A 26,084-nucleotide genomic window follows, 5' to 3' on the forward strand; every position below is an offset into this window, starting at 1 on the left:
ACAGACTTCTCTTTCCAGCCTTCAGTGGAATCTATGATCTGGACCTTGGGTAGAAATGAATTCATATTCAAGAATGTGCTTCAGATCTTTACTGCAGAACAGTCTGAAATACTAGTTGCAATAAGATAAACATTACAAAATAACCAAGTAGCACATTGCAAGCAAGCAAAGGGGTTCAGTCATTTTATGCAGTTCAGTAATCATTCCGCTCTCTGACCCCACTTGTTCACCATTGCAGAACTTCCCTGCAACTGATGCTGCTACTCCTGCTAGGTAAAGGTAAAGGGACCCCTGACCATTAGGTCCAGTCATGACTGACTCTGGGGTTGCGGTTGCGGTGCTCATCTTGCTTTATTGGCCGGCATACAGCTTCTGGGTCATGTGGCCAGCATGACTAAGCTGCTTCTGGCGAACCAGAGCAGCGCATGGAAACGGCGTTTACCTTCCCGCCGGGGTGGTACCTATTTATCTACTTGCACTTTGACGTGCTTTCGAACTGCTAGGTTGGCAGGAGCAGGGACCAAGCAATGGGAGCTCACCCCATCGCGGAGATTCAAACTGCCAACCTTCTGATCGGCAAGTCATAGGTTCTGTGGTTTAACCCACAGCGCCACCCGTGTACCATGCTACTTCTGCTAGCCATCTCCAAAACAGGCTTTTCAAGTTCTAGCTTCCTGCTGTGAAAACTCTGCAGCTCATGTTTCCAGAAAATAATAATCAGGTAGCTTATCGACTTGAGTTGCATGTACAGTGGTGCCTCGCAAGACGAAAATAATTTGTTGCGCGAGTCTTTTCGTCTCGCGATGTTTTTCGTCTTGCGAAGCAAGCCCATAGGGAAATTCGTCTAGCGAAGCAACGCAAAACCGAAAAACCCTTTCGTCTAGCGAGTTTTTCGTCTTGCGAGGCATTCGTCTTGCGGGGCACCACTGTACCTTGGCTTGTAGTTATGCGTAGAGCAGGGATGGAAAACCTGTGTCCTTCCAATTGTTGTTGGACTAATCAGCCCTAGCTATCATGACCAATGACCAGGAATTATGGTCTGCAGGTTGGACTACAGGTTCTCCATCCTTGCAGTACAGTATTGTGACATAGGGCTTGTACCAAAGGCTTCATGGAAAAGAGTTGCATAGAGGGATTTGAAAGGATCAAGGGAGTTACTCGCACAGAGGCATTCTGGAAGATGGTTCCAGTCATAAAGGCCAATAAAGCAGAAAAAGCAGACTCATTTAAGGAATTTGGAAACTTTTTGATGACTTAGAGTGGCAGAACTTCATTAATGAAAGTCACAGGCAGAAACAGATTTGACTTTAAAAGTTGTTGTGCCCTTGGTAGTCTCTAGGACGGTGTTTGTCTAAAAACAATATTCCCCAGAGGTCTCTTCTTTTCTTTCCCTTTCCAAATTCCATCAAATGCCATAAGCTGTCCAAATTCAAATAAGCAAATCTATTCTGTTTCCACTGTCATGTTGAATGTCTTATACTGACACAAAATCATGAATATTAGAAGAACATTAAATATCAAAATTTGCAATGGATCTTAAATGTATTTTTATCAAATTGATTTCAGTTCTGAAATGTAAAGTTTAAAACCATATGAGTCATTTATTTAAATGGTGGGGGAATCATGTGTATTTGAGTTCTGGGCAAGTCAAGCACACCTGTTGCAGTCTCCTCCTGCATAATCACAATGTCTATAAATTTGCTGTACAATGGGAAGGCAAATATTCCTATATAGGCTACAAATCCTTCACCCATTTTAGCTGCTCAGAATCAATGTAGACTGCCTCTCTCCAGTGTATTGCAAGAAGGGCTTAATTAAATCTACAAATACAATTTTCTGCTATAGTAAATGAGAATTCTTCATATTGTATTAAGAGAAGCATTCATCCCTGATCTTTCAGACGGCACTTGACAACCTCTTCCTATGGGCAGTAGGAGTTTCTTCACACCTAATTATTACAAGGCTCTCAGAATGATTCTCTCCTTCATTTACAGCCACTGGTTGAGGATAGGGTTACTCCTAAATCCATTGCACTAGTGGAGGTAAAAGCTCTGATGGTGTAAGGAATCTGGTGTAGTGTTGCTGATATCTTCTCTTATGTTGAAGAACCTCCATTAGGGTGCAAATGGACTTCTTTGGCTGCAAGTGTTTTACTTAAGTTTTAGCAGAGTTATAATTACTTAATTAAATCTACAGATAGGTAGCCGTGTTGGTCTGCCATAGTCAAAATAAAAAAATTCCTTCCAGTAGCACCTTAAAGACCAACTAAGTTAGTTCTTGGTATACCAAGAACTAACTTAGTTGGTCTTTAAGGTGCTACTGGAAGGAATTTTTTTTTATTTTAATTAAATCTGTATATCTTATTTTTGCATTTTATTTTTGCATTTATTTATTTATTAAATTTGTATACTGCCCCAGTTCACAGCACAAAAGTACAAGATAAAAACACAAAAAACATTTGAAGCAATTTCTTGCCAGATGTTTGCTTGTGTGCTTATTTGGGGGAAATTTCTCCCCCCCCCGGGAAACAACACTGCAGAGGGAAATATTTTTCAGGAAAATGAATGAGAGTCTGATGACAAAAGTTAACTTCTGGAACTGAACAACAGATTAACCTAATGGTGCCACCAGCTTTTGTTTCTGTTTTGAATTAATGTCTTGTATTTCATACAGCATACTTTTGTATAGTCTGCATGAATTTTAAAGACATGTACTGTATTTGAAACTGAAACTGTGTAAAATTATCATTTTTTTTTTCAAATTCAGTGCTCCGCAACAGCTACAATAGGTTCTTGTGTAATGCTGTAATTTCACCGCACTTTCAAGCACAGTATCACATTTGAAAAGCAACATCTCTTTGTTATCAAGAAGCTGCTTATGAGATCTGCATTAGCAGTGTTTGAAAACTTACAGCATCTAGGGGAAAATGTTCATTACTGAATTTAACTGAAGATGTCCACAGAACTGGAAGACTTTAGAACTTGAATTCCATATATCTTGTAGTCCTTGACTTTAGTATTTAAATCTGCCCTACTTTTCCTATATGGCTGGGTACAGCCCATATAGCCATATAGCCCTATAGCTACAGTGCTGTGGATTGCCAAGGCAGAACATCAGAGCAGAACAGCAATTCATTCTCAAATTACACTCACAGCTTTTGGATTAATCTCAACACACCTACACGAAGAAATGCTTCAACATGTCTGACTCTGTAGGGAGTTTGGCTGTAGTGTGATCCTGTTACTAAGGCAACAGGATAGGGTGAAAGCAAAGAGACTATTCAAATAGCAGTGTCGGTAAATGCATCACATCAGGTAAGCCAAAAGATTGCTCTTATGGGAACCAAGAGACCTGTATGGATGGTGGTGTTGAATCGAGACCAGGCTGCAGAATTCACTTCTGTAAAATCCATTTGCTGGGACACCAACGTATTATTTAGTTTTAGTCCAGACCCATGAGAAGAGAGCATTAAACCCTACCCGCCTCCTTTCTCACTTCTTAATAAAAAAGTTTACAGAACTAGATTCCAAGTAGCAACTCCCCCAAGTTTTACAGTCTTGGATTTATGCTGCAGAATGTCTGCTGAAAGGTAAAAAGAATGCAGGTTAAAAGCCAACAAATAAGATAGGTAATGAAAAAGATTGCTCCAAAACATTAGTAAATCTTTGTTCTGCAAATGATACTAAACATTTCTCAAAACAATACAAGTATTTAATGATGATGATGATGATGATGATGATGATAATAATAATAATAATAATAATAATAATAATAATAATACCTTATTCTTTGAGGGGTGTATTTTAGGGCTGCCAAATATTCAACAGGCAACTTACCTAAAGGAGCTTTTCTGTAGTTCCACCTAGAATTCCGAATTCCGAGGAGTCCTGCAGGGAACGATTCCCATTCAAAATAATTGAATGATGAAGCAACGTAATATACTTTCTGTCTAAAGTTGATGGAATTTGCTGTTGGGCTGCCAGACCAGCAATGGTGTTGGGCTATTGGAGGTTGAGGTTGAGTTGATGGCAGGGTTGCCAGCAGGGTCTCCTGGATCTGGTGCCCTGTATGTGAGTTGAGTCCTTTGCCCCACCCACAGCAGAGGGGGTCAATTGCCATGTCATATGCCAGTTTGTATCATAATTTACTAGTGGTCCAGATGACCAAAAAACCCCTCAGTTTTCATTCATCCTCAAGCACCACACCCTACCAGATACCTATTGGACTGGTTTTTTAAGATGTTGTGTTGTGAGTCCACTTACTTAACTTTAAAAACAATAACAACAAATCCAAAGTTCTGCAGTCCTGGAATAAGGCTAAATAGCAACACAGAAGGAATACCAACAGGTGAAATTTTCCCCATGATTGTATTGCTTTAATAGAAAAGGCTACATTTGTTGAATTTCTGTTTGCCACACAGCTGTTAAAGCACAAGTGCCCTGCTCTTCCCCAATACCAATGCTTAAAGTTATAAATAGTTATTTAATATAGGTCTTTCATCAATTGATGTAGGTCTTAAGTACTACACACTGCAATGCCTAGTGTGGTATTTCAGATGTCAGGAGTATGGGTTGGGGGCTAAAGTGAGATGCAGGATTTGTGACAACCAAGGTTCATATGCCCATGCTTGGATAGATTCAAGATTAAATGGTTAACAAGCCAGCTGTGTATTCTTAGAACATTGGTGGGTGAGGACACATTTAATATATTGCCTAGTTTAACTCATACATGCAGAAAGGCTGTTTTAAAGTGCAGAGCATTTTTTTGTAAGCAGCAGATGATTGCGTAGAAAGCTAAAAATAAGCAGAGACCTGTATCTTCTGAAGTAGGCATCGTGGAACAAACTCTGGAGTTGCACAAAATGAAAACAGAGAGAGAACGTGTAAAAAAAGCAGCTGCTAATGAGAAATATAATTGTTGGCTGAAATGCCAGAAGGATGATTGAAAAGGCACATCAGTCTGCTTTGTGTGCCTTTTTCAGCACTCCATGCACATGTCCCTGCAAATGTATTAGCACCTGCCTACCAGCCGAAGTGGCTCACCTTTAACTGATACGCCTTTCTGAGATGGCATTATACAGCAATTTGCAACTCTCTGCAGGAGGTGAAAACATGCAAGCAGGCATTCTGCTGCCCAGGTCAGAAAATATACTGTTAATTGTTCTTTGTAAGTATGCAGAAATACTCTCCAAATATTTAGGGGCACTCCAGTTGTATGCCTGACCATGCAAGTTTGATCCTGGGCACGACACACCAAAGCAGGTGATACGATCTCAGTAGTTCTGAGGTACATGCAGTGCCTGTCATGCTTAGCTCCGGAGACAATGGAGCTACACCAGTCACCTTTAGATCATTCTCTGACCTTTACAGAAGCATGCCAACATTTCTCAGTTTAATGATTCTAAACTATCTTCTGACGTAAGGCCTGTTACACAATATTTTTAACCTAAGCACAAAAAGTGTTGTGCACTCTTTATCTTCTCCAGTTTCCTGCTTCATCATCTCTGTCCCTGCACCTCATTTCTATGGTAGGTTGTTGTTGTTTTTAACTCCTCAATTAACCAGAAATGGCAGCAGTTGTTTTAGACAAGGACCTGGAAGGATTGGTCCAGTGACCCACTCTGAACCAGTTATCTGTGCCTATCAATATTATTTCAGCTATTTAGAAGGAGATCAGCAGGGCAGCATGTTTTTGCAGTTCTTCTTCACTGCATGCAGTGTCCTTTCTCCCTGATGTTGTTCCTAACATTTTCTTGAATTTCTAAAAGTCCTTTTAAAATAAATAAACAAACTGGGAGTGTACAATTGCATGTTCCGTGGAACTGAGTTCAGTTTGCTCAGGGGAGACAATGGGGGTGGGGACTCAATTATTTTTGTTTACTATTTATAAGTCTGCTGCGCTGAACTCTGCTTACGTTCGCTTCGTTCCTGCCGCCTTGTTAGTGAATGACAGGAAAGGCTCAACAGCTGTTCCCTATTCAGCTCTTCTCAACCTTTCATGCTTTTCAGACACATCTTTAGGCTTCCTTCATTCAGTACTGAAGAGCTACTCCTGTGTGTACCCTTCACCATTTTGCCTGCCATTCTCTGCACCTTTTCCAGTTTTGCTACAGCATGCAGTACCAATACGTTTTATCCTCAATGATAGTGTTTCTTGGCAGGCGTTGCTATAACATACAATTAAATTGTGTTCTGCAAATGGTACATCAGATATGACAGGGGAGGCACATCTTTCATCTTTTTGATGTATAATGACATTCAAAATGATCTCTAGTGCTCAGTTGTTAAAACAGCCTGAAGAGTCGGGAGGTCTACGGAGCTCCTTGTTTGATTTAAAATTTGTAAGATCAGCACGTGACCTCCTTTGAACGTACCTCATTCTGCGCATCATTAATGTCATTAACAGTACATACTGGATATAGAATTAATAAGTTTTAAATTGCCGATTTGGGGGGGGGGGCTCTTGAAAAAGGAGGTGACAGAAACAAGATGAGGAGCTGTTGTGCATCTGTGCTGCTTTTAAGTTGAGAGGAAGAAGGGTAAATCAATGCATTTCAATGTATTCCTGTCTACATTGCCGATGTAATTCAATAAATATGTTAATTAAGTATTCCAAACAGGAAAAAAAGAATTGAGACTTTCATTAAGTCCTATTCATTTTGAAAATTTTTATGTTATTGGTTCCCCTGCCCCCACCCCGCTTGCTAAGAAATTATCAGTTTTATTTTAATTTGAGAGCTGGCTTCAGTTAAGATAGCAAAACCTTGAAAAACCAGAGGCAACTTCTTGGTTTTTTTCATCTTTTTGAACAGCACTCTTAAAGCGAAAAGCAATTTCTCCCAGTAGTAAATTCTGTTCTTCTTTGTATGGTATCTGCGTTCTGTGGACAGGTGCACCTTATAACAAATTGGGCTGCTTCAGATGACATGGAAAGCCAAACTATATCAAGGCATTGTAAATGTGTGAGGTCTCAGAGAGGCGTCCATAGCCATATTGCTTCTCCCTATCCCTTTTACTGATGCATTGTGCCAACGAAGTTTGGCTTAGCATGTTGGCTGAACCAGGACTCATAGTTAAGCTCTTTCCTCACTAACCATGAGCTATAGTCCAGAAGTCTACCATGCAGAGATTCAACAGGACTTTCTTCTGAGTAGATGTATCGGACTGCACTGACAAAGACTTAAAGCATACGCATTCCAAGGCAGTAGCTTAGCTCATGGCAGACTGCTAATTCAATCCCATGATTGACTATATATATATATATTAATCTACCACAATGAGCTTTGTTTCATTATAATGGAGGCAACCCTAATCATCTTCGTGTGGTTCCACTAGGCAGCTAATCACACAAATTTCAACCACTAAGCAGTGGCCTAGCTGAAGTCTCTTTGAAGGTCAGGAGTATCTGACTTCCAATAAAAGTTAACAGTTCATGTCTTATGCCAGGCACAGGCAAACTCAGTCCTCCAGATGTTTTGGGACTACAACTCCCATCACCCCTAGCTAACAGGACCAGTGGTCAGGGACGATGGGAGTTGTTGTCCCAAAACAGCTGGAGGGACAAGTTTGCCTATGCCTGTCTTATGCCTTATTCAAGGGGGTGAATGAGGCTGCTTATGACAAAAGTGGTGATTTTCTAAGAGGGCGAATAAACCTTTCTGTCTCTCCACTTAGAAACCCACTAGCAGGATACAAGGTACTGTCTCCCTCTGTGCAATCTCTTCTACTAGAGACGGGGCATATTTCAAACTCAGCAGGCTTGCTACGATGCCTTGCATTTGTGACAGCTTTTAGAGATCTAGACTTTGGTATCTTTTTCCCGTGAGGGTGCAACAGTGGAGGGCTCCGCAAATGCTGATCTTAATGAGTCACTGCATCAGCAAAAGTGGATGGGGCATTTCACATGTGGGAATAGACCTCTATGGTCTACACCAACCCTACTAGATATCTGTATGTGCCTTTGATTCAGAGGTGTAGCAAATGAATGGTGAAGCAATAAGGGCAAAAGCACATACACTCTTGAATAGCAATATTCTTCTCTCTGTGTGAGCACAAGAATAAATTGTAAGGAAACAACTCTGTTGTTATGAATATTATTCATTACTCTTGCTCACATTTCATTGGAAACATAAGTATGGTTTTGTTTTCCCTAAAGCTTAAGAAAAAGGCTCAAAATTTTAATGTACTAAAATAGTGGAATTTAAGAACATCCTGTTCAGTGCTTTGAGGTAAATAGCATTCTTAGTCAACAGAAGTGGGGAAGCCTTTTTTCAGAAGAGCATTAGTCAATTATGGCCAAATTGTCATTTCACAAGTCATTTTCATCTGTGATAAGCCAAGTCTCCAAGGTCAGCTCAATCTGGTGTCCAATTTCTATTTCCAAAATGTTGTTCTGTGGCATATTGGCATTTTCCTTGGAGCTGCCTTCTTTCCTTCATATGAGTTTTAGGCAGAACTTACTTTATAGACAAACAGCATCCTTTGTAATTATCTCAGAGGGTATTGTTAAGAACTAAGTAATGTTAAGAATCTCTTTATGCTATATTTATATGTCTACATTTTGTTTTTTGTTTAAAGAAAAACACTTTGCTACATTTTTGTGCCATTTTTCTGCCATGATGGAACCCAAGGCGGAATACACTCCCAAGTGTTCACCCAATCAGTGTGTTTACTGATGTAGGCACTGACCACACCTAGACCTACATAGCTTTAACATAGGTAGTCTCATATACTTTTGGACCAGAACTTGGTCCAATTTATTACTCATGTTTATTCCTTCTCATTTACTCAAAGAAGGTTTTGCTCTTGTTTAGCTGGATTTCATCACTGGATTTTCATTGAGTGACAGGTGTATGTGTGTTTATCATACAGTATATACACCCATGTTCAGAACCTGAACATTTGAACAATACTTTAAAGCAGTGATGGGCATTCTCTGGACCAATTAGGGCCTCCCCACCAGGCCTGTGAGGTTATTTGCTATTTGCTAAGCCGTATCTCTCTGCTCTAAGGGATGCGGGTGGCGCTGTGGTCTAAACCACAGAGCCTAGGGCTTGCCGATTAGAAGGTCGGCGGTTTGAATCCCCACAACGGGGTGAGCTCCTGTTGCTCAGTCCCTGCTCCTGCCAACCTAGCAGTTTGAAAGCACGTCAAAGTGCAAGTAGATAAATAGGTACTGCTCAAGTGGGAAGGTAAACGGCGCTTCTGTGCGCTGCTCTGGTGCGCCAGAAGCGGCTTTGTCATGCTGGCCACATGACCCGGAAGCTGTACACCAGCTCCCTCGGCCAATAAAGCGAGATGAGCACCGCAACCCCAGAGTCCGTCACGACTGGACCTAACGGTCAGGGGTCCTTTACCTTTACTCTATACCTGACAGCATATATGGGGCATCAGCTGATGAGCAGTGCCTTTAAATCCCTGAACTTTTGATTGGTGGTGCTTGGAAAGCCCTTGCCCAGAGCTGGTCCACTCACGAGGCAGGATGAGGTAGCTTTCTCAAGCGGCACCCATAAGGGCTGGTTTGACTGTTCTACCTCCCAGCTTTGTCGCTTGGTGAGAGGGGGAGGTCTCACCCCTCTGCACCTGGCGGTGTGGCAGGGCTTTGCACCAGCTTTTCCTGAAAGGAGAATCTATTTGCAGTGGTGGATTGAAACTGCGCCTGCAAATGGAAATGCTTTTCTCTGCTTGCAGGCATGGTTTGAATGCAAATTGTACCTGCAAACTGACTTCAAATGGATCCTTGAGTGTGCCTTCAAAGCCCCTTGCTCTCGGCACCAATCAGCTGATCAGTACCAAAAGCAAGTGCCTTTGAACTCATCAGCCAATGTCATAACCACACCAGGTGATTGGCAGGTCAAAAGTTTGCCTGCAGCAGTTGGAGATGGAGTTGGTCCACCAACTTGACGCTGTTCTTCACTCATGCTTTTAAAACGTAGGAACATCCTGGAAAATAGTTTGACGCAATTTCTGTGGTTTCTTCTAGCCATGGAAAAGCTTTTCATTAAGACTCTAAATTTATAGTAAGATATTAAATTCACAGAATGGTTTGTTCACAAGATTGCAGTAATTGCATTGCTTTCTTCCATATTATTAAAAAGTGGGAAGTTGCACAACAAATGTTTCTTTTCACCACAAGCAGAGGATACCTCAAACTTCAATGCCTAATAGTGAAACTGATTTTCTATCTATACATATGATTTTGATCTTCTTTTAAAACATAATATGGCCCCACTGTTAAAACTAAGAAACAAACAAAACTGTGGTGCCTTTAAAGATTAACTTGTTCTTCACAAGGGATTTTACAGGGAAGAACCTACTTTATTGTATGTTTAAAATGGACTTAGATGATAGTATGTGTAGTTGAGTTGAACTACGTACAGTGGTAGGAAAGCATATTGACAAGTTGAGAGGCATGAAGGTAGCTGAAGAATCCCTTCATTGCTTTAAAAACACAACAAAATGAACTGGACTCCTTGGCAGGTTTTGAATAAACATACACAAATTTATTGTTGATAACATGATGGACAGATATGTAAGGATATATACAATTTTATAATATGCAGAGAAAATATGTGCAGCGAAATCAGGGAGAGGAGCTGAGGGAAGCCCTGGGGGGGGGGACAAAGGGGGTAAATTATGTAGGCGATTATATGGTTTGATAATTTGTTATGTGGAAATTGAGCAATTTTTTTTTTTTAAAGAATCCCTTCATTGCTTTGGGTTACAAAGTTTGGTCCAATTGATTAATACAAACCAGAGTTTGCCTCCAAATAAGACTTGTAAACCATAATTCAAACTGGGTTTCACGTTTGGAGGTAAAGTTTGTTTAAACTTTACCTCATGAACACCTTGTGAATACTTTTATGTCTCAGTATGGACAGAACTAGCAATGCTGGGATCAATTAATCATGGGCAAGCTCATACAACTGTTCTTGACTATGGCCAAACAGGAAAACGTTTTGTTTGCAGCATGGTATTTTCTTTTTTATGCTGAGGGAATTGGCCAGTCATCAATGACATCTGACAAATTCCCACCTTTTCTGAAATAATTATCATTAAAATACAATTTGCATTGACCTTGCTCCTTAAGCCCCCAGGCCAAGGCGGTATTTTTCTCGCAGAAAAAGTGCTTTGATTAATGTGGCCTCTAATTAGGATTTATTGTTGGGTTTTCTTTTATTAAAAATAATTTGATATTCTTTTATATCGTTTTAATATGTCAAGTGTACTGCAGCTAACAGGCTAGAAATGAAACATTTACTATATATATATATATATATATATATATATATATATATATATATATGCAGGTTTTGGTGTCTTCGGGTGTCTTCCCGTGTAAGAGTCGGGGTGTCTGTGCGACGTTTCGACGAGGTCTCACTCGTCATCTTCAGGCTGGTGCTTTCGGCTTCTTGTTACTGGAACAGAGCAGAGTCTGGTGTTTGAGTTCCTATAAATACTGTTGAGGGGTGTGGTGTATAGCCTCCAACGTACTGTTGAGGGGTGTGGTGTATAGCCTCCAACGTACTCAAATACTGTTGAGGGGTGTGGTGTATAGCCTCCAACGTTGGAGGCTATACACCACACCCCTCAACAGTATTTATAGGAACTCAAACACCAGACTCTGCTCTGTTCCAGTAACAAGAAGCCGAAAGCACCAGCCTGAAGATGACGAGTGAGACCTCGTCGAAACGTCGCACAGACACCCCGACTCTTACACGGGAAGACACCCGAAGACACCAAAACCTGCATTCCTATACCCGTGAAAATCTACGAAAGCATATATATATATATATATATATACACACACACACACACACACATACATACATATACACACACACACACACACACACACACACACACATATACACACACTACTTTCTTGAGAGAGCATCCAGAGTGCTAAAATTGTTTTAAAGTGCTAATAGATAAGAAATCCTATCTGGAATAAATCTAAAAATGTTGTTCCTGCTTTGCTTCTCTTCTTTTGATTGAAAAGATTATATTGTGGTATTTTTTCCTGATGAGAGAGAGATAATATCCAGTGTGATCCAGGTTTCTGACCATAGATGGCAGTGTCTAATGTTTGAACTGGTCCTTTTACACATGTCGTTTTACAATTTTAAATTGCTACTGTACCCATCTGAGAAATCTCTATGTGGGACAAGAAGCTACAGTTAGAACTGGATATGGAACAACTGATTGGTTCCAAATTGGGAAAGGAGTACGGCAAGGCTGTATATTGTCTCCCTGCTTATTTAACTTATATGCAGAATTCATCATGCGAAAGGCTGGGCTGGATGAATCCCAAGCCGGAATTAAGATTGCCGGAAGAAATATCAACAACCTCAGATATGCAGATGACACAACCTTGATGGCAGAAAGTGAAGAGGAATTAAAGAACCTTTTAATGAGGGTGAAAGAGGAGAGCGCAAAATATGGTCTGAAGCTCAACATCAAAAAAACGAAGATCATGGCCACTGGGCCCATCACCTCCTGGCAAATAGAAGGGGAAGAAATGGAGGCAGTGAGAGATTTTACTTTCTTGGGCTCCATGATCAGTGCAGATGGTGACAGCAGTCACGAAATTAAAAGACGCCTGCTCCTTGGGAGAAAGGCGATGGCAAACCTAGACAACATCTTAAAAAGCAGAGACATCACCTTGCCAACAAAGGTCCGTATAGTAAAAGCCATGGTTTTCCCAGTAGTGATGTATGGAAGTGAGAGCTGGACCATAAAGAAGGCTGATCGCCGAAGAATTGATGCTTTTGAATTATGGTGCTGGAGGAGACTCTTGAGAGTCCCATGGACTGCAAGAAGATCAAACCTCTCCATTCTGAAGGAAATCAGCCCTGAGCGCTCACTGGAAGGACAGATCGTGAAGCTGAGGCTCCAATACGTTGGCCACCTCATGAGAAGAGAAGACTCCCTGGAAAAGACCCTGATGTTGGGAAAGATGGAGGGCACAAGGAGAAGGGGACGACAGAGAATGAGATGGTTGGATGGTGTTCTTGAAGCTACCAGCATGAGTTTGATCAAACTGCGGGAGGCAGTGGAGGACAGAAGTGCCTGGCGTGCTCTGGTCCATGGGGTCACGAAGAGTCGGACACGACTAAACGACTAAACAACAACAACAAATACCAATATAGTTTAGTGTTAAGGAATGACACAAAGCGGGTGGTGTAGGGGAAGCCTTCCATTTCAAATTTCAGCCCCGGTGGCTGCACTATGCATATAAAGAAGGGGAAAAGTCTGAAAAAGAATCACAAGCTACATATGAGATCTTCCACCCATATTTGGCCTAACATGGCAGCTAAATATGTTCAGATGGAGTATTAACCTGAATACCAGCTGTTGAGTGCATACAATATGGAAGGGCTGTTACCTTCATGACCAGTGCTATTTTTCCAGGGGGGGTGGGGGGGTGGAAAGAGGTGCCAGAACTCGCCAAGAACGCCTCCCTCATTCTCTGAGGATGGTAATGGTGCCCACATGAGAGGTGCTGGAACTGAGTTCTGCCGAGTTCTGGCTGAAAAAAAGCCCTGTTCATGATTGCCTTGTGAGTTTCCTGGAGGCATTTGGAAATAGAACTGTTTGGCCCAATACTCTGAAGCCCTTCTGATGTTCTTATTGATATGTGTCTCAGATAGTTGACACCAATATAATGAGCTGTAAAGGCAAAGGTACCCCTGACCATTAGGTCCAGTAGCGGATGACTCTGGGGTTGCACGCTCATCTTGCTCTCTAGGCCGAGGGACCCGATGTTTGTCCACAGACAGCTTCTGGGTCATGTGGCCAGCATGACTAAGCCGCTTCTAGTGAACCAGAGCAGCGCACGGAAATGCCGTTTACCTTCCCGCCAGAGCGGTACCTATTTATCTACTTGCACTGATGTGCTTTTGAACTGCTAGGTTGGCAGGAGCAGGGACCGAGCAATGGATTTGAACCGCTGACCTTCTGATTGGCAAGCCCAAGAGGCTCAGTGGTTTAGACCACAGCGCCACCCGCATCCCTATAGATCAGTAACATGGTTTAACTGGTTTGTGTTACAGATTAAACTATTGGTACCCCAACCTAAAATAATATGATGGGTGGCAGATCAATACTCTTCCCTCGTATTGTACTCCAACTCCAATGAACCTCTCCAAAGAGGCTGAGGCTTCTGGGCTACATACCCGGCCTGCTAGTTAAGTTACTCTATATTAAAAACTGTCAGAGAAAGAAAAGCAATTTCACAAAGTCCCTAAATTAATGAGAGTCTGGTTGCATGTTGGTTGCTTCCCCCCCCCTCCACGCATCTGCGCCCTAGTTCAGACTGCCATTCTTAATCATATTTTAATTTTCAAATAAATTGCTTTCATTATCCTTTCATTTACAATACCATGTGTGCATTACTGCTCATTAATGTTTGTCATCTACTATTCTGAAGCTGGGTTTTTAAATAACCATGGTTGCAACATAGTAATTAAAGATGATCCATGTTGGTTTTACAGAAATTATTCTGAAGCCTTTAAAAACACCAGAACCAAAGTGCAACAAGGAAGAATTGCAATATGTAGACATTCCATCCTCCCACCCCCATTGAAAGTGTTTTAGTTTGTTTATGAAAGGAAAGGTGGCTTAATAGAACCAGCTAACCTAAAGACCTACATTATTCCGCATCCTCCCATTAAGCTGTATTACTTTGTTATAATTGACAGGTCTGCTGGTTCTTAGTTATTGGTATATATTTGTGGCACTGATTTCTACATAAGTCCAATCTTGTTTATCCAAATTGTCAGGAAAGCAACTGAAAACATTCAGATAATTAAATGTTTGGTTAAGCAAGAATGCTGTTTTTGTTGGTATGTCTTGACATAGTGCTACATATGAACATACCGGGAATTTAGATAATTGGGGCAGATAATAGATGTCTGGCTAACGGGACCTTGTTGAAGATAATAAGGGAAAACAGTTGCATCCCACATGAATTTGCTACAAAATACTGTTAAAATAATTTGATTGGTTCCCCTCCAAACTGCTTGATGTCTTGTTGGATCTGTTCAATAATTCAAACAGCACAGAACAATTTCCTCATTCGCAGAACTGCTGTTAAGTGGCAGAAAAAATGAAAATAAATTGATAAGTGTGGTTATTGCACTAAGAGTGTCTGTGTTTATATCAGCAGTAGCAGGTGTGCAAAAAGCTCATTGCAAGCACTGCCAGGCAGTCCCTTTCCACAACACTTTAAAACGTTGTCCTTCAAGCTTACTGGGTTGTATCCAGCTAAGTCATAGTCATAATAAACCTATTGAAGTTAATGGACTTAAGTTAGGGTGCTGCCAGATGGAGTCCTTACATTGCATTCAGATTTGGTGTGTGTGATCAGCATATAAGCTCCCACACATTTTGTTTGGATATTCATTGACACGTCACTGCTTGCCGTCCATACCTGTGGGCAGACCTAGATGGAATATGTTTTTGTCTCTCCCCATAGTCAGTTATCCTTTATCCTCCATGACCTTTCCCCATTTTTAGGTGCACGGGAATGTCTGTATCTGCATGTGCACATAGGAAAGTACAGTGGTACCTCTGGTTAAGAACCTAATTTGTTCTGGAGGTCCATTCTTAACCTGAAACTGTTCTTAACCTGAAGCACCACTTTAGCTAATGGGGCCTCCCGCTGCCACCACGCCGCCAGAGCACGATTTCTGTTCTCATCCTAAAGCAAATTTCTTAACCTGAAGCACTATTTCTGGGTTAGCGGAGTCTGTAACCTGAAGCGTCTGTAACCTGAAGCATATGTAACCCGAAGTACCACTGTATGAAAGAGCAAGATCTTTCACAGTGGGCTTTTCGTAAGGGGTGATATCTATTTCCAGTTTTATTTATTGTGAATACCGAGGTCTTGTGAAAAACAGATAAATAGCAATATCAACCTGCTGTTTCAATTGGTAGGTTTGGTGCTGGGCTGGGGCCATCTGAAGGCAACAGGGAGCAGCACATGCGTGATGGATGTGGGCAGGGAAGGGGGACTGAGGGAATCAGATGCAGACAGGAATGTCATGTCTGATACTGAGGGCACCACATTGAGCAGCAGCAGCAAGGAGAAGAGAGCAGGATGTAAGGAAGTTGGTTGTTGGGATTCCACCTGTGGAGATGGTTTTGATTGATTGCTCCCCAGTCAGGTCCAAAGCCAGACATAATCCCGTCTGAGAAGGAAATGGGCCTCTTGTAGTTGCAGGTAACTGTGGACACAGGCTGTGGAAAAGTCACCACTTAGGGACAGTAATGTAAATGTAAACAACAACAACAAAAGTATTCTCTGGAACAAGGCTGGGTATCAGAGGACAACTTTTTTCTCTCTCTCCATAAAGGTTATTTAAATGGTTTTTCAAATTGAGATGCTTGTCTTCTGCTGTGGTGAACAACACAGAAACCTGGAACATAATTTTCAGTTAGATGTCACTGAAAGTGCTAAGTGTTTTTTGTGTGTTTTCAGTCTGAGCGCTCGTTTCTTCTAATGAGCTTTGCAACACTTTCCCCTGGGTTGTGAGGTATAAGCAGCACAATACAAGAACAACCTGGGTCAATTTGTGCTGATGTTCATAACTACATGTAAGTGGGAAATATATAATCCAGCCTCTCCATTACTTTGATGTAGTTTCCACCCACTCTAATCTTGTCCATCTGCTTGTCACTTTTATGTTCTGTACAGTGGTTAGTACCACAATGGATTACATCTTATGATACAGACATAGGTCTATATCTGTTTCTATAGCTATATTTATCCAACTATTATCGCTTCTGTCTGTAACTATTTATGTATCTGTATCTATCTGTCATTTACTTGATGTTACTTGCTTGATGATACTCAAGTTATGAAATAACTAGAAGATACTTATAGTTACTTATAGTTTTGCTGGTACTTATAAATTATAATGCAGCTGCAGTTTGCCCACTGTGTTGCAACGAGGCTTCTTAACCATTTTCCCTTGAGCTATTTTTCATCTGAAAGTTGTGCCACGATTTCGTTAAGTCCAGGTGGGGGAAAAGGTGCTGCTACTTGTATCTTTTCTTCATTAGTAGTGGAAGCAGCTTGTCTAGTCCTTTAGTCGTGTCCGACTCTTCGTGACCCCATGGACCAGAGCACGCCAGGCACTCCTGTCCTCCACTGCCTCCCACAGTTTGGTCAAACTCATGCTGGTAGCTTCGAGAACACTGTCCAACCACCTCGTCCTCTGTCGTCCCCTTCTCCTTGTGCCCTCCATCTTTCCCAACATCAGGATCTTTTCCAGGGAGTCTTCTCTTCTCACGAGGTGGCCAAAGTATTGGAGCCTCAGCTTCAGGACCTGTCCTTCCAGTGAGCACTCAGGGCTGATTTCCTTAAGAATGGAAAGGTTTTATCTTCTTACAGTCCATGGGAAGCAGTTTAGAGGGGACAATTTTCGTTGCAAAAACAACATGTAGGAAAAAGTATTAAGAAGCCTATTATTTCTCTCACCCCCACCCCAAAAATTGGCCTTCCACTTCAAATTGCAGATTTCAATACCTGAAAAAAATAATCTTCTAAAGGAACGACAATGAAATTCATAACATGTAGTTCTGCCCTAAGTCAAGATAGTAACTTCTGTTGCAAATGATTCTTCCTGTGCACTTAGCTTTCTTGGTCTTCACTCTGTAATATACCATAAGTATACATTGTGATTCTCTGATCCTATATGACATGGAATATGTTACTCCAAAGAGTTTCATGTGTGCCTCTGAAATGTAATGTGAGATATGGTTCTGTCTATGTAGTATGTATTTGCATAATATGTCAATAAATCACATATTGTATCCATGTGGTTTAGTGAAATATTCTGGTGCTGTGTTCATGTCTTCCTTTACAGGAGTGCGAATTTTGAGGAAATTCCTGTGCAGCCAATATTTATGAATGTGATATAAAACACATGTTACAAAATAAGGTTTTTTGTTTTTTTTTAGATTGGAAGTATTCATACCACGTGCTTACCAAGTAGTATGTAACATTTAGTAAGATAAGCATAAGAATTTTTGATTATTTATTACCCTGAAGAGAGAATGACAGAAGATCCTGTTTTTAAACTCCATCTCATAATTAAGGTTTTTAATTAAATGCTTCTGCACTGAAAATCGGGTTTTTATTGAAGTATCAAAGTATTAAACAAGAAATTTCCTGTGCCTAACCTGGAATGTGATGGGAAAAAAGTGCAGAGGCTGTATGAGTAATGATCCAGTTGGAAATTGCTATCCTTCTCTGTGTACGTGAGAGATGTTGCTGTAGATAAAATTTTAACGTTGCCAATTTGACATGCATTTGCCTTTATTACAAGCAGGGCATAATGTACAAAGATTCCTATCCCCTTCATCATTGCCACCAGTACTCTGATCTGCCGGGGGAACGTGCAACTGAGAAATGGCTGCTTTCCTTTATAGAGGGAATTGGTGATGTCAATGAATGGCTGAGCTCTTACCAAGAAAAACCAAAAGAGTCTTATGCATGTAAATTTATAACTTCCCCCTGTTTGTTTTTTGTGGTTTAGAATGAGCAGTGCAGAAAATTAGCTTGGTGGGCGAGGTGATGGTGGAGGACATGCACAATAGCCACTGACTATCCAGATATTTTGTGTGTTTTTTTGAAAAAAGGACTAAAAGATTTCTCTTTTTCTTCCCACATAATGCGCCGTTTTCATTTTGTGCTGCATATAACCCTCCATGTCACAGCTTTCTATTCTTGTCTGAATAGTCAATGAAACATTAGGAAGCCGATAAGAGAAGCTCTGGCCTGTTACTTGGCAACGGCTGTTGAGCAGAGCAGAGTGCTGTTGATTGAGGAGATTAGCTGCCATAGATAAACCTCCTTTTTGCTGCCCTGGTGCTCATCTTCCCACCCTTAACAGGTAGCTCCAAATATGACTGCAGCTGGGGAGAATGAGCTTTATTGCGAACCAAGTTTGCTTGACAGGTTTACGGTAGTAACTTAAAAAAAACAAAACAACAACAACAAAACAAAACACCAAAACCTTTACTTTCATTAAATTGAGTGCATTGTGGCTTAAGTTCTTCCCTTGTTCCAGAGTAAATACTTTTATTTATTTTTTTGGAAGGGTGACCATGATAAGAAGGCATCTGTGCTGCTTTCCGTCTGCATCCTTAAGCTTCAAGCCTCAAACCATTAACTTCAGGGTAGTCCAACTGGTGCCCTGAGATCTTTCCAGATTAATGTTGGAATGGGATGTTGGAAAGAAAACATGGCTCTGGAATCCCTTTTGCAACAAATGAAAGAATGAAAAATAAACATTTAACCACCGGTTACTGTGCAATATCATTCTGGGGCCAAGCTGGAGTTCTCTATCCTCAGTTGGTGACCCTAATGTAACTTACTCCAGAGTAATCTCATATAAAACGCGGTACTGTGTCATAATAGTAACAGGATTACAACTGCAACTGTTGGTTGCATCCACCTGTTTAAAGCAGCCTAATAGTTTCACATCATAAAAATGTGGTCTGCTTAACAACATACCGAATCCACTTGAAAACAAATCTCTCTCAGTCTCATTACGGTTGCACAGTATTCAAGAAGTATCTCTCTGCCCAACTACAGTTGTTTGAGTCTACAAAAGAGGTTCTCAAACTATTGTGAGCTCTACACAAAAATAAAAAATAAAATTTGAAACCCACAGTTATTTTCTAACCAAAAGCAGTGTGAACACAAGCAGTCTGAGAGCTGCCTCATGGGAGAGGTTTCGAAAGCTTCAAATGACAGTTTTGCAATTAAATGAGAGGCAAAATTGGTATATAAGTGACTGCGACAGTTGAGAGGATTATTTGCAGCGTTGCTGGGGGAAAATGAGCCAAATCAGAAAAAAGGTTAGTGTCTCTTGGGAGTATGTGGAGTGGGGATGATGGCTGTCTGAAATTAGTTTCTGCTATCTGGAAGAGGAGTTGGAAACCTATGGCCTTACAGATGTTTCTGTATTACAACTCCCACTGTCTCTGACCATTGGCTATGCTGACTGGGGCTGATGGGAGTTGGAGTCCCAACAATATCTGGAGGGTCACGGGTTGTCTGCTGTTGCTCTAGAACAATTAAATTTAAGGTAGGAAAAAAAGCAACAGAACACTTGTGGCTGATGAGGCAGCTCGCTAGTCAAATCCTCCATTGTGTGGCAATAGAGGAGGGAATTTCTACACACAATTTCACATGCCAAGATGTGTTATTGGAGGCAGGGAGTACAGCAGCCAGTGTGGTCAGTCCCTTCTCAATATAACAGTGGTTTCTACTGAGAAACCTCCTTCACCAGCCACTACTGCAGTAGAATGAACATGAGAAGAAGAAGCAAAAAACAAAGCAAAACCCAAACACCTTGACTAGCTCTAATGAAGAGAGATTCTGGGAAAAGATTTTTAACAGAAATACCCCACAGGCTATGGATGGCTGTACAAAGTGAAGAATGAGCTGGAAAATCTACTAATATAGATATTGTTCCATGATGCCATATTCCCTCCCATGTGCAGTTTTGAATGAGTGAAGAACTTGTAGGTAGGGCTTTGTGGAGGAACTCCTGTCAAGATTAATCAATCAGAAAATGAAGGTTATATACAAACTTTTAAAAAAATTGACAAGCTTGGATATTGGTGAGAAATTTTTCTTTGTATATGGAGTACAGTGGTACCTCAGGTTACATACGCTTAAGGTTACATACGCTTCAGGTTACATACTCCGCTAACCCAGAAATAGTGCTTCAGGTTAAGAACTTTGCTTCAGGATGAGAACAGAAATCGTGCTGCGGCAGCGGGAGGCCCCATTAGCTAAAGTGGTGCTTCAGGTTAAGAACAGTTTCAGGTGAACAACGGACCTCCGGAACAAATTAAGTACTTAACCCGAGGTACCACTGTATTAAGCATGAATCAGGCTTTCCTTATTGGGCCAGATTACAGTTTGCTTGTAGCGAACTGGTTGAGCAAAGCCCCTTTCAGAAGCATCACCTTTGGGTCAACTGCCATTCATTCTATTTTTGGAGTTTGCACATCCAATCACAATCTGAGCCAAGGGAGGAGCCATTGCTGGGACAGTTTCCCATGAGGAAACCGCAATCCTGTGCTGAGCAGAGCTGGACTAGATTCCTCCCGCTTCTTGTGTTCATTTACAGCAGGGATGGGGAACCTATGGTCTTTCAACTCTCCTCTTTCCAGGGACTGATGGGAGTTTAAGACCAACATCATTTCAAGAGCTGGAGGTGCCTCTTCTCTTATTTAAAGGAAGAATGACACACTCAGGGGTTGTCTGAAAACTCACCTGGTTTTGAGTTACTCAGACCATCCAAGAAAATATTAGTACAGTGGTACCTCAGGTTACATACACTTCAGGTTACATATGCTTCAGGTTACAGACTCCGCTAACCCAGAAATAGTGCTTCAGGTTAAGAACTTTGCTTCAGGATGAGAACAAAAATTGTGCTCCGGCAGCACAGCAGCAGCAGGAGCCCCATTAGCTAAAGTGGTCTTCAGGTTAAGAACAGTTTCAGGTTAAGAACGGACCTCCAGAACGAATTAAGTACTTAACCCGAGGTACCACTGTATATTGGTGACCAGTTCTTTGAAAGTGACTCCCATGGAGGCTGCTCTGTGCAGGAAGCCATTCTGGCGTAAGATCATAGCCTTGCCCCCTCCTCACACTGTGCCAAGTCCAATGGTTAAAAACTTGCAGTGAAGGCTAATCCATGTACGGCAGGGGTCAGCAAACTTTTTCAGCAGGGGGCCAGTTCACTGTCCCTCAGACCTTGTGGGGGGCCAGACTATATTTGGGGGAGGGTGATGCAAGAGCCCCATGAGCCCCAGTGGCTGCTTACCTGTGTCTTGTGAGCGGCAGGGGCTGGTGGTGCTGCCGGAGGGACAATGAGCGGTGCGCAAAAGGGCTCCAGAGAGGGGCTGCTTAAAATGGCGGCCGCTCAAGCACTTCTGCTGCTGGCACCAATAAAGCCCAGCCCCCTTCCTCCTCTAGGCAGGGCGGGGAGGAGGGAGGGAGGAGGTGCTGCTGCTGCCGCCGCCATGTGAGGGAGGGGGAGGGAGAGGGAAAGAACATGCACGCTGGCGATTCACGTGGCAATTCCCAGACCGTCTGTGGGCTGCATCCAGAAAGCAATTGGGCCTGATCTGGCCCGCGGACCTTAGTTTGCCTACCGATAATGTAGGGAGCTCGAATGCACACAGTAACTGTGTTTTAAGTGCTTCAGTGTGGCAACTGCATTATTAGAAGCAGATGTCATTTCCCTTCCATTTAAAGGTCACCGAATGCAATTTCAAGTCAGCCAATTTAAGGAACATGAAAAGAAGTGTGTCAAGGGCTGTGGCATAAAACTATCCTCAAGTCCCACAATTTTAGGAATGACTTCAGGTACCTTAATTTCACTTTCAGCTTTGCGCAGAATTTATGGGATCCCTTAAAAGGGAGAGAGACATTTACATTAGAGGATGGGTGGAGCCCCATTGCAGCCCAGGGGCCACATTCCCTCATGGGCAACCTTTCAGAGGCCACATGTCTGTGGTGTGCTGGGCCAGAGGCAAAAATGGGAGGAGCAACAGGTGAGGCTGTTACGTTTGTACAGCAAAAGTGAGAGGTTTCTACACTCACCTCTTTTCTCCAGGCAGGGAAACATGAGGCATTACCACAGTTCAAGCACATCTTCCAGGCAGGCAAAAGGACTTGAAGAGGGTACAGAGCCAGGGCTATTGAGGGGTGAAGCCTGGAGATATGAGGCTGGGAAGAAATGTGCCTTGGGAAGATAGAGAGGCCGGGATAGCCACAATTGACACACACACACACACACACACACACACACACACACACCGGCCTGAGATCCCCCATCCGTGCACCAGAGCAACTGTCTTTGGCTTTGTGAGATATCATATCACATAAAAAGTAGGCTGGTATTCTTTTTGCAGGATAGTGTCCTTACGATGTGGTGCAGTTTGGCTGCTGGAGTAGGCAGATGCAGCCCATGGTTCCGTAGTGGATCCTTCTTTATTTTTAAAGGGAACAACAGCTCCCGGGGGGGGGGGCATGCTGGTAAAGCAAATGTTAAAACAGCTCCTTCACTGCATAAAAGTAGAACTTAACTCCTTTGAATTGTAACGAGTTCTCCCAAGCCTGGAAAGCTGAATGAGTGTAGCTAGAACCTTTTCAGACACGGAGAAAGATGTCTGAAGAAATCAACTTAGCGAGTGCCACAGTAGACGCTGTATCAGGGAAGACGATAAGCAAAAATAGTGTTCTCTTAAGTGGAGTTAAAGGTAAAGGGACCCCTGACCGTTAGGTCCAGTTGTGGATGACTCTGGGGTTGTGGCCCTCATCTCACTTTATTGGCCAAGGCAGCCAGCGTACAGTTTCTGGGTCATGTGGCCAGCATGACTATGCCGCTTCTGGTGAACCAGAGCAGCGCACGGAAATGCCGTTTACCTTCCCACCGGAGCGGTACCTATTTATCTACTTGCACTTTGACGTGCTTTTGAACTGCTAGGTTGGCAGGAGCAGGGACCAAGCAACGGGAGCTCATCCCGTTGTGGGGATTCGAACCACCGACCTTCTGATTAGCAAGCCCTAAAAGTGATTTTCTTATCAAGCATTTTATTATCCAGAGACTCTATAGTCCTCTCTTTTCCCCTCATTAAGGAATCATTTTGAAAACCCATACTATAGCTTCTTCCTTTCAGGGAGAGATGGAGAGGAGGTGGGGGGGGGGAGAGAAATTATTGCCATTTAGATCCTTCCTATATAATCTTTCAGTTTTGCTCTTTGATTCACATGTGAATGCTTTCTGATGCTCAACACATGCTTCTTAGCAACTGATGATCTTCACCAGAACAATATGCTGCTTTAAGACACCCATTGTTCTTATGACCAGATCTTGAAGATGCACTCATGCCAGGTTTCATATTGCTGATTGCTGTATCAAAATTTGAACACCATAGAATTCTATAGAATTCAAATTGTAAGTGTTCTTCAGACCATTGATGGTCCATGCACCATAGTTTGGAGACCCTGGGTCTACACTCAGGTAGTGGCCAGTTTCAGAATGGGGACATTCCCAACACTACCTGGAGCTGTCAGGGATTGGAACCGGACCTTTTTGCATGTGAAGCAGATGCTGTACCACCATTAAGCCACAGCCCTTCCCCAAGGTCTCTCCAAGCTCTCCGGGAATGCGCATAGATGGAGGGTGGGAATGGCATGTGCAACCCTGCTCCTCACATGCATTGAATGAACTTCTGAAAACAAAAACGGGTTGGGTTGGGATACTCTGAACAACCGAGCTGTTTTGTAGCTACTTAAAGGCAGTTGCTAGGCTTATCTCCGAGGATGAGAAACACAAAATAGATAAAGCATTTCATCAGACCAGCTTGCTTTGTTGTAAGAGTGTGTAGAGAATAGAGCAAGCATGCATTTGCCAGGAAGGAAAACATCACCACACGTTCGTGTATCACTTTAGAAGCTATCCATAGCTTCAGAACTCAGTATTTTGTAGGATGGAGAAATATGAAACCCAAGCTAACTCAAAATATATGGTGGTGTGGCAGAAATCTTTTGTGTGGAGTAATCGTTGCTCAAACTGTTAGGAAGGAATCACACTTGAAAATCTGCAGAGTTTTTTTTTTAAAAAAAAACATTTTAACTGCATCTCTTCAAATCTAGGTTAATATTCCAGTTTATAATGTAAATTAAATGACTTTGATATAGGTGTGTACTCTATAATACCATAGACGGACTGTTTGAATGTTGAGAGCAGCTGTTTCCTCCTCTATCTACTCTTTCATCTTGTTGAAGCTCCATATAAATAAATAGGTACTTCCAAATTAATTCACAATGTTATGTTCTATTAGTCAAATTGCACTGTCCCTTTTGATTATGAATGCAATATCTGCAGTAATTACTGAATTAAAACAAGCAGTATGAAGAATAGCATGCTAATTAAACTTTTTGCATTTTCAATAGTTTTCTGTGGATCACTGTGTACAGGTGAAGACAATAAATGCACCCATTTTTTTGAAGCCTAGCGCTGCAGATGGTCAGAGGATATTATAAGCACCCGAGTTCTAAATTAGTCTTTTGTATGGAAGGGAGAAAGGTAATTTGAATGTTTGAACTCCCCCTCCTCTGCCTATCTTCTTCTTCCCACACAGGAAGCTTGTCTTGAAATGAACAATTCTCTAAATAAAGACTAATTAGGACCTAAATTAATTAGAAGGTGTGATATGAAAAGAGCTTGATGAGAAGGGTCTGTCATTTTAGATGAATGGAATGGAGCTAAATAAATTAGGTTCCATTAATATCTCATTGTTGCATGAGCCGCTCCCTTTTATTGCATTCATTAGAGGGTACTACATTAAACTAGCCTTGGCTGCTTATTATCGATTCACCACTCATTTACTACTACATAGCTCCTGTATTAAAAGAAGGGAGGGGAAAAAGAAACCCTCTTTCTGCAAACTAACATACATGTTTCCTGGGCAGTCTGGTTTTCATGAGAGTTATTGCTTTATTTATTTGCTTTGGCATTACCAGAAAGGATGTAGCAGTTTTTAAGGGAAGGTGACCAAGGAACTATCTCTTTCTCATTACCACGTTTAGTACAACTGTCATAGTAACAGAACATATTGCAAATTTCTTAGTGTATGTAGGTATGTCATAGATCAATGTGATTTATTCACCCTTTTCCCTTATACCCCACCCCCTTTTTTACCTTCTCCAGATGGAGTATTTGGGAGATGTCAACAGGTGCCAGTGATAGACGTGTACAAGTATGAAGTTTCACCGCTCATCCTCCAGCACTTGAGAATTGTCCTAGAGAAGCTGTTACACAGAGGTACTGTACAGAACAGAAATGTTAGATAGCATGTGGATATATCGATTCATTGGTATAAAGGGGTCCAGTTTTTGCAGAGCTTTGAGAGAAACATTTTACTCCAGCCATGTCAGGTAGGCTTGGAATGAGCTGCATTCTTTCCCCAGAATTCAGAAACCTCTTCTGCCCTTTCTGTTGAAGGAGGACCAGTTGCAGTCCAGTTAATCATCAGGTCACTTCC

At 41.8% G+C, this 26,084-nt stretch overlaps 1 protein-coding gene across 1 annotated transcript in view; it reads left to right on the forward strand.

Annotated features, from left to right (window-relative positions):
• PTPRN2 (protein tyrosine phosphatase receptor type N2) overlaps positions 1–26,084 on the forward strand; it is a 628,995-nt gene that overhangs the window by 81,518 nt on the left and 521,393 nt on the right. Inside the window, exon 3 of the mRNA XM_082192202.1 lies at positions 25,751–25,864. Coding sequence (XP_082048328.1) covers positions 25,751–25,864 — 114 coding nt within the window. The remainder of the gene's footprint in view (positions 1–25,750; positions 25,865–26,084) is intronic.

Source organism: Podarcis vaucheri (assembly GCF_965113315.1).
Source record: "Podarcis vaucheri genome assembly, chromosome: 12".
Classification (NCBI taxonomy): domain Eukaryota; kingdom Metazoa; phylum Chordata; class Lepidosauria; order Squamata; family Lacertidae; genus Podarcis; species Podarcis vaucheri.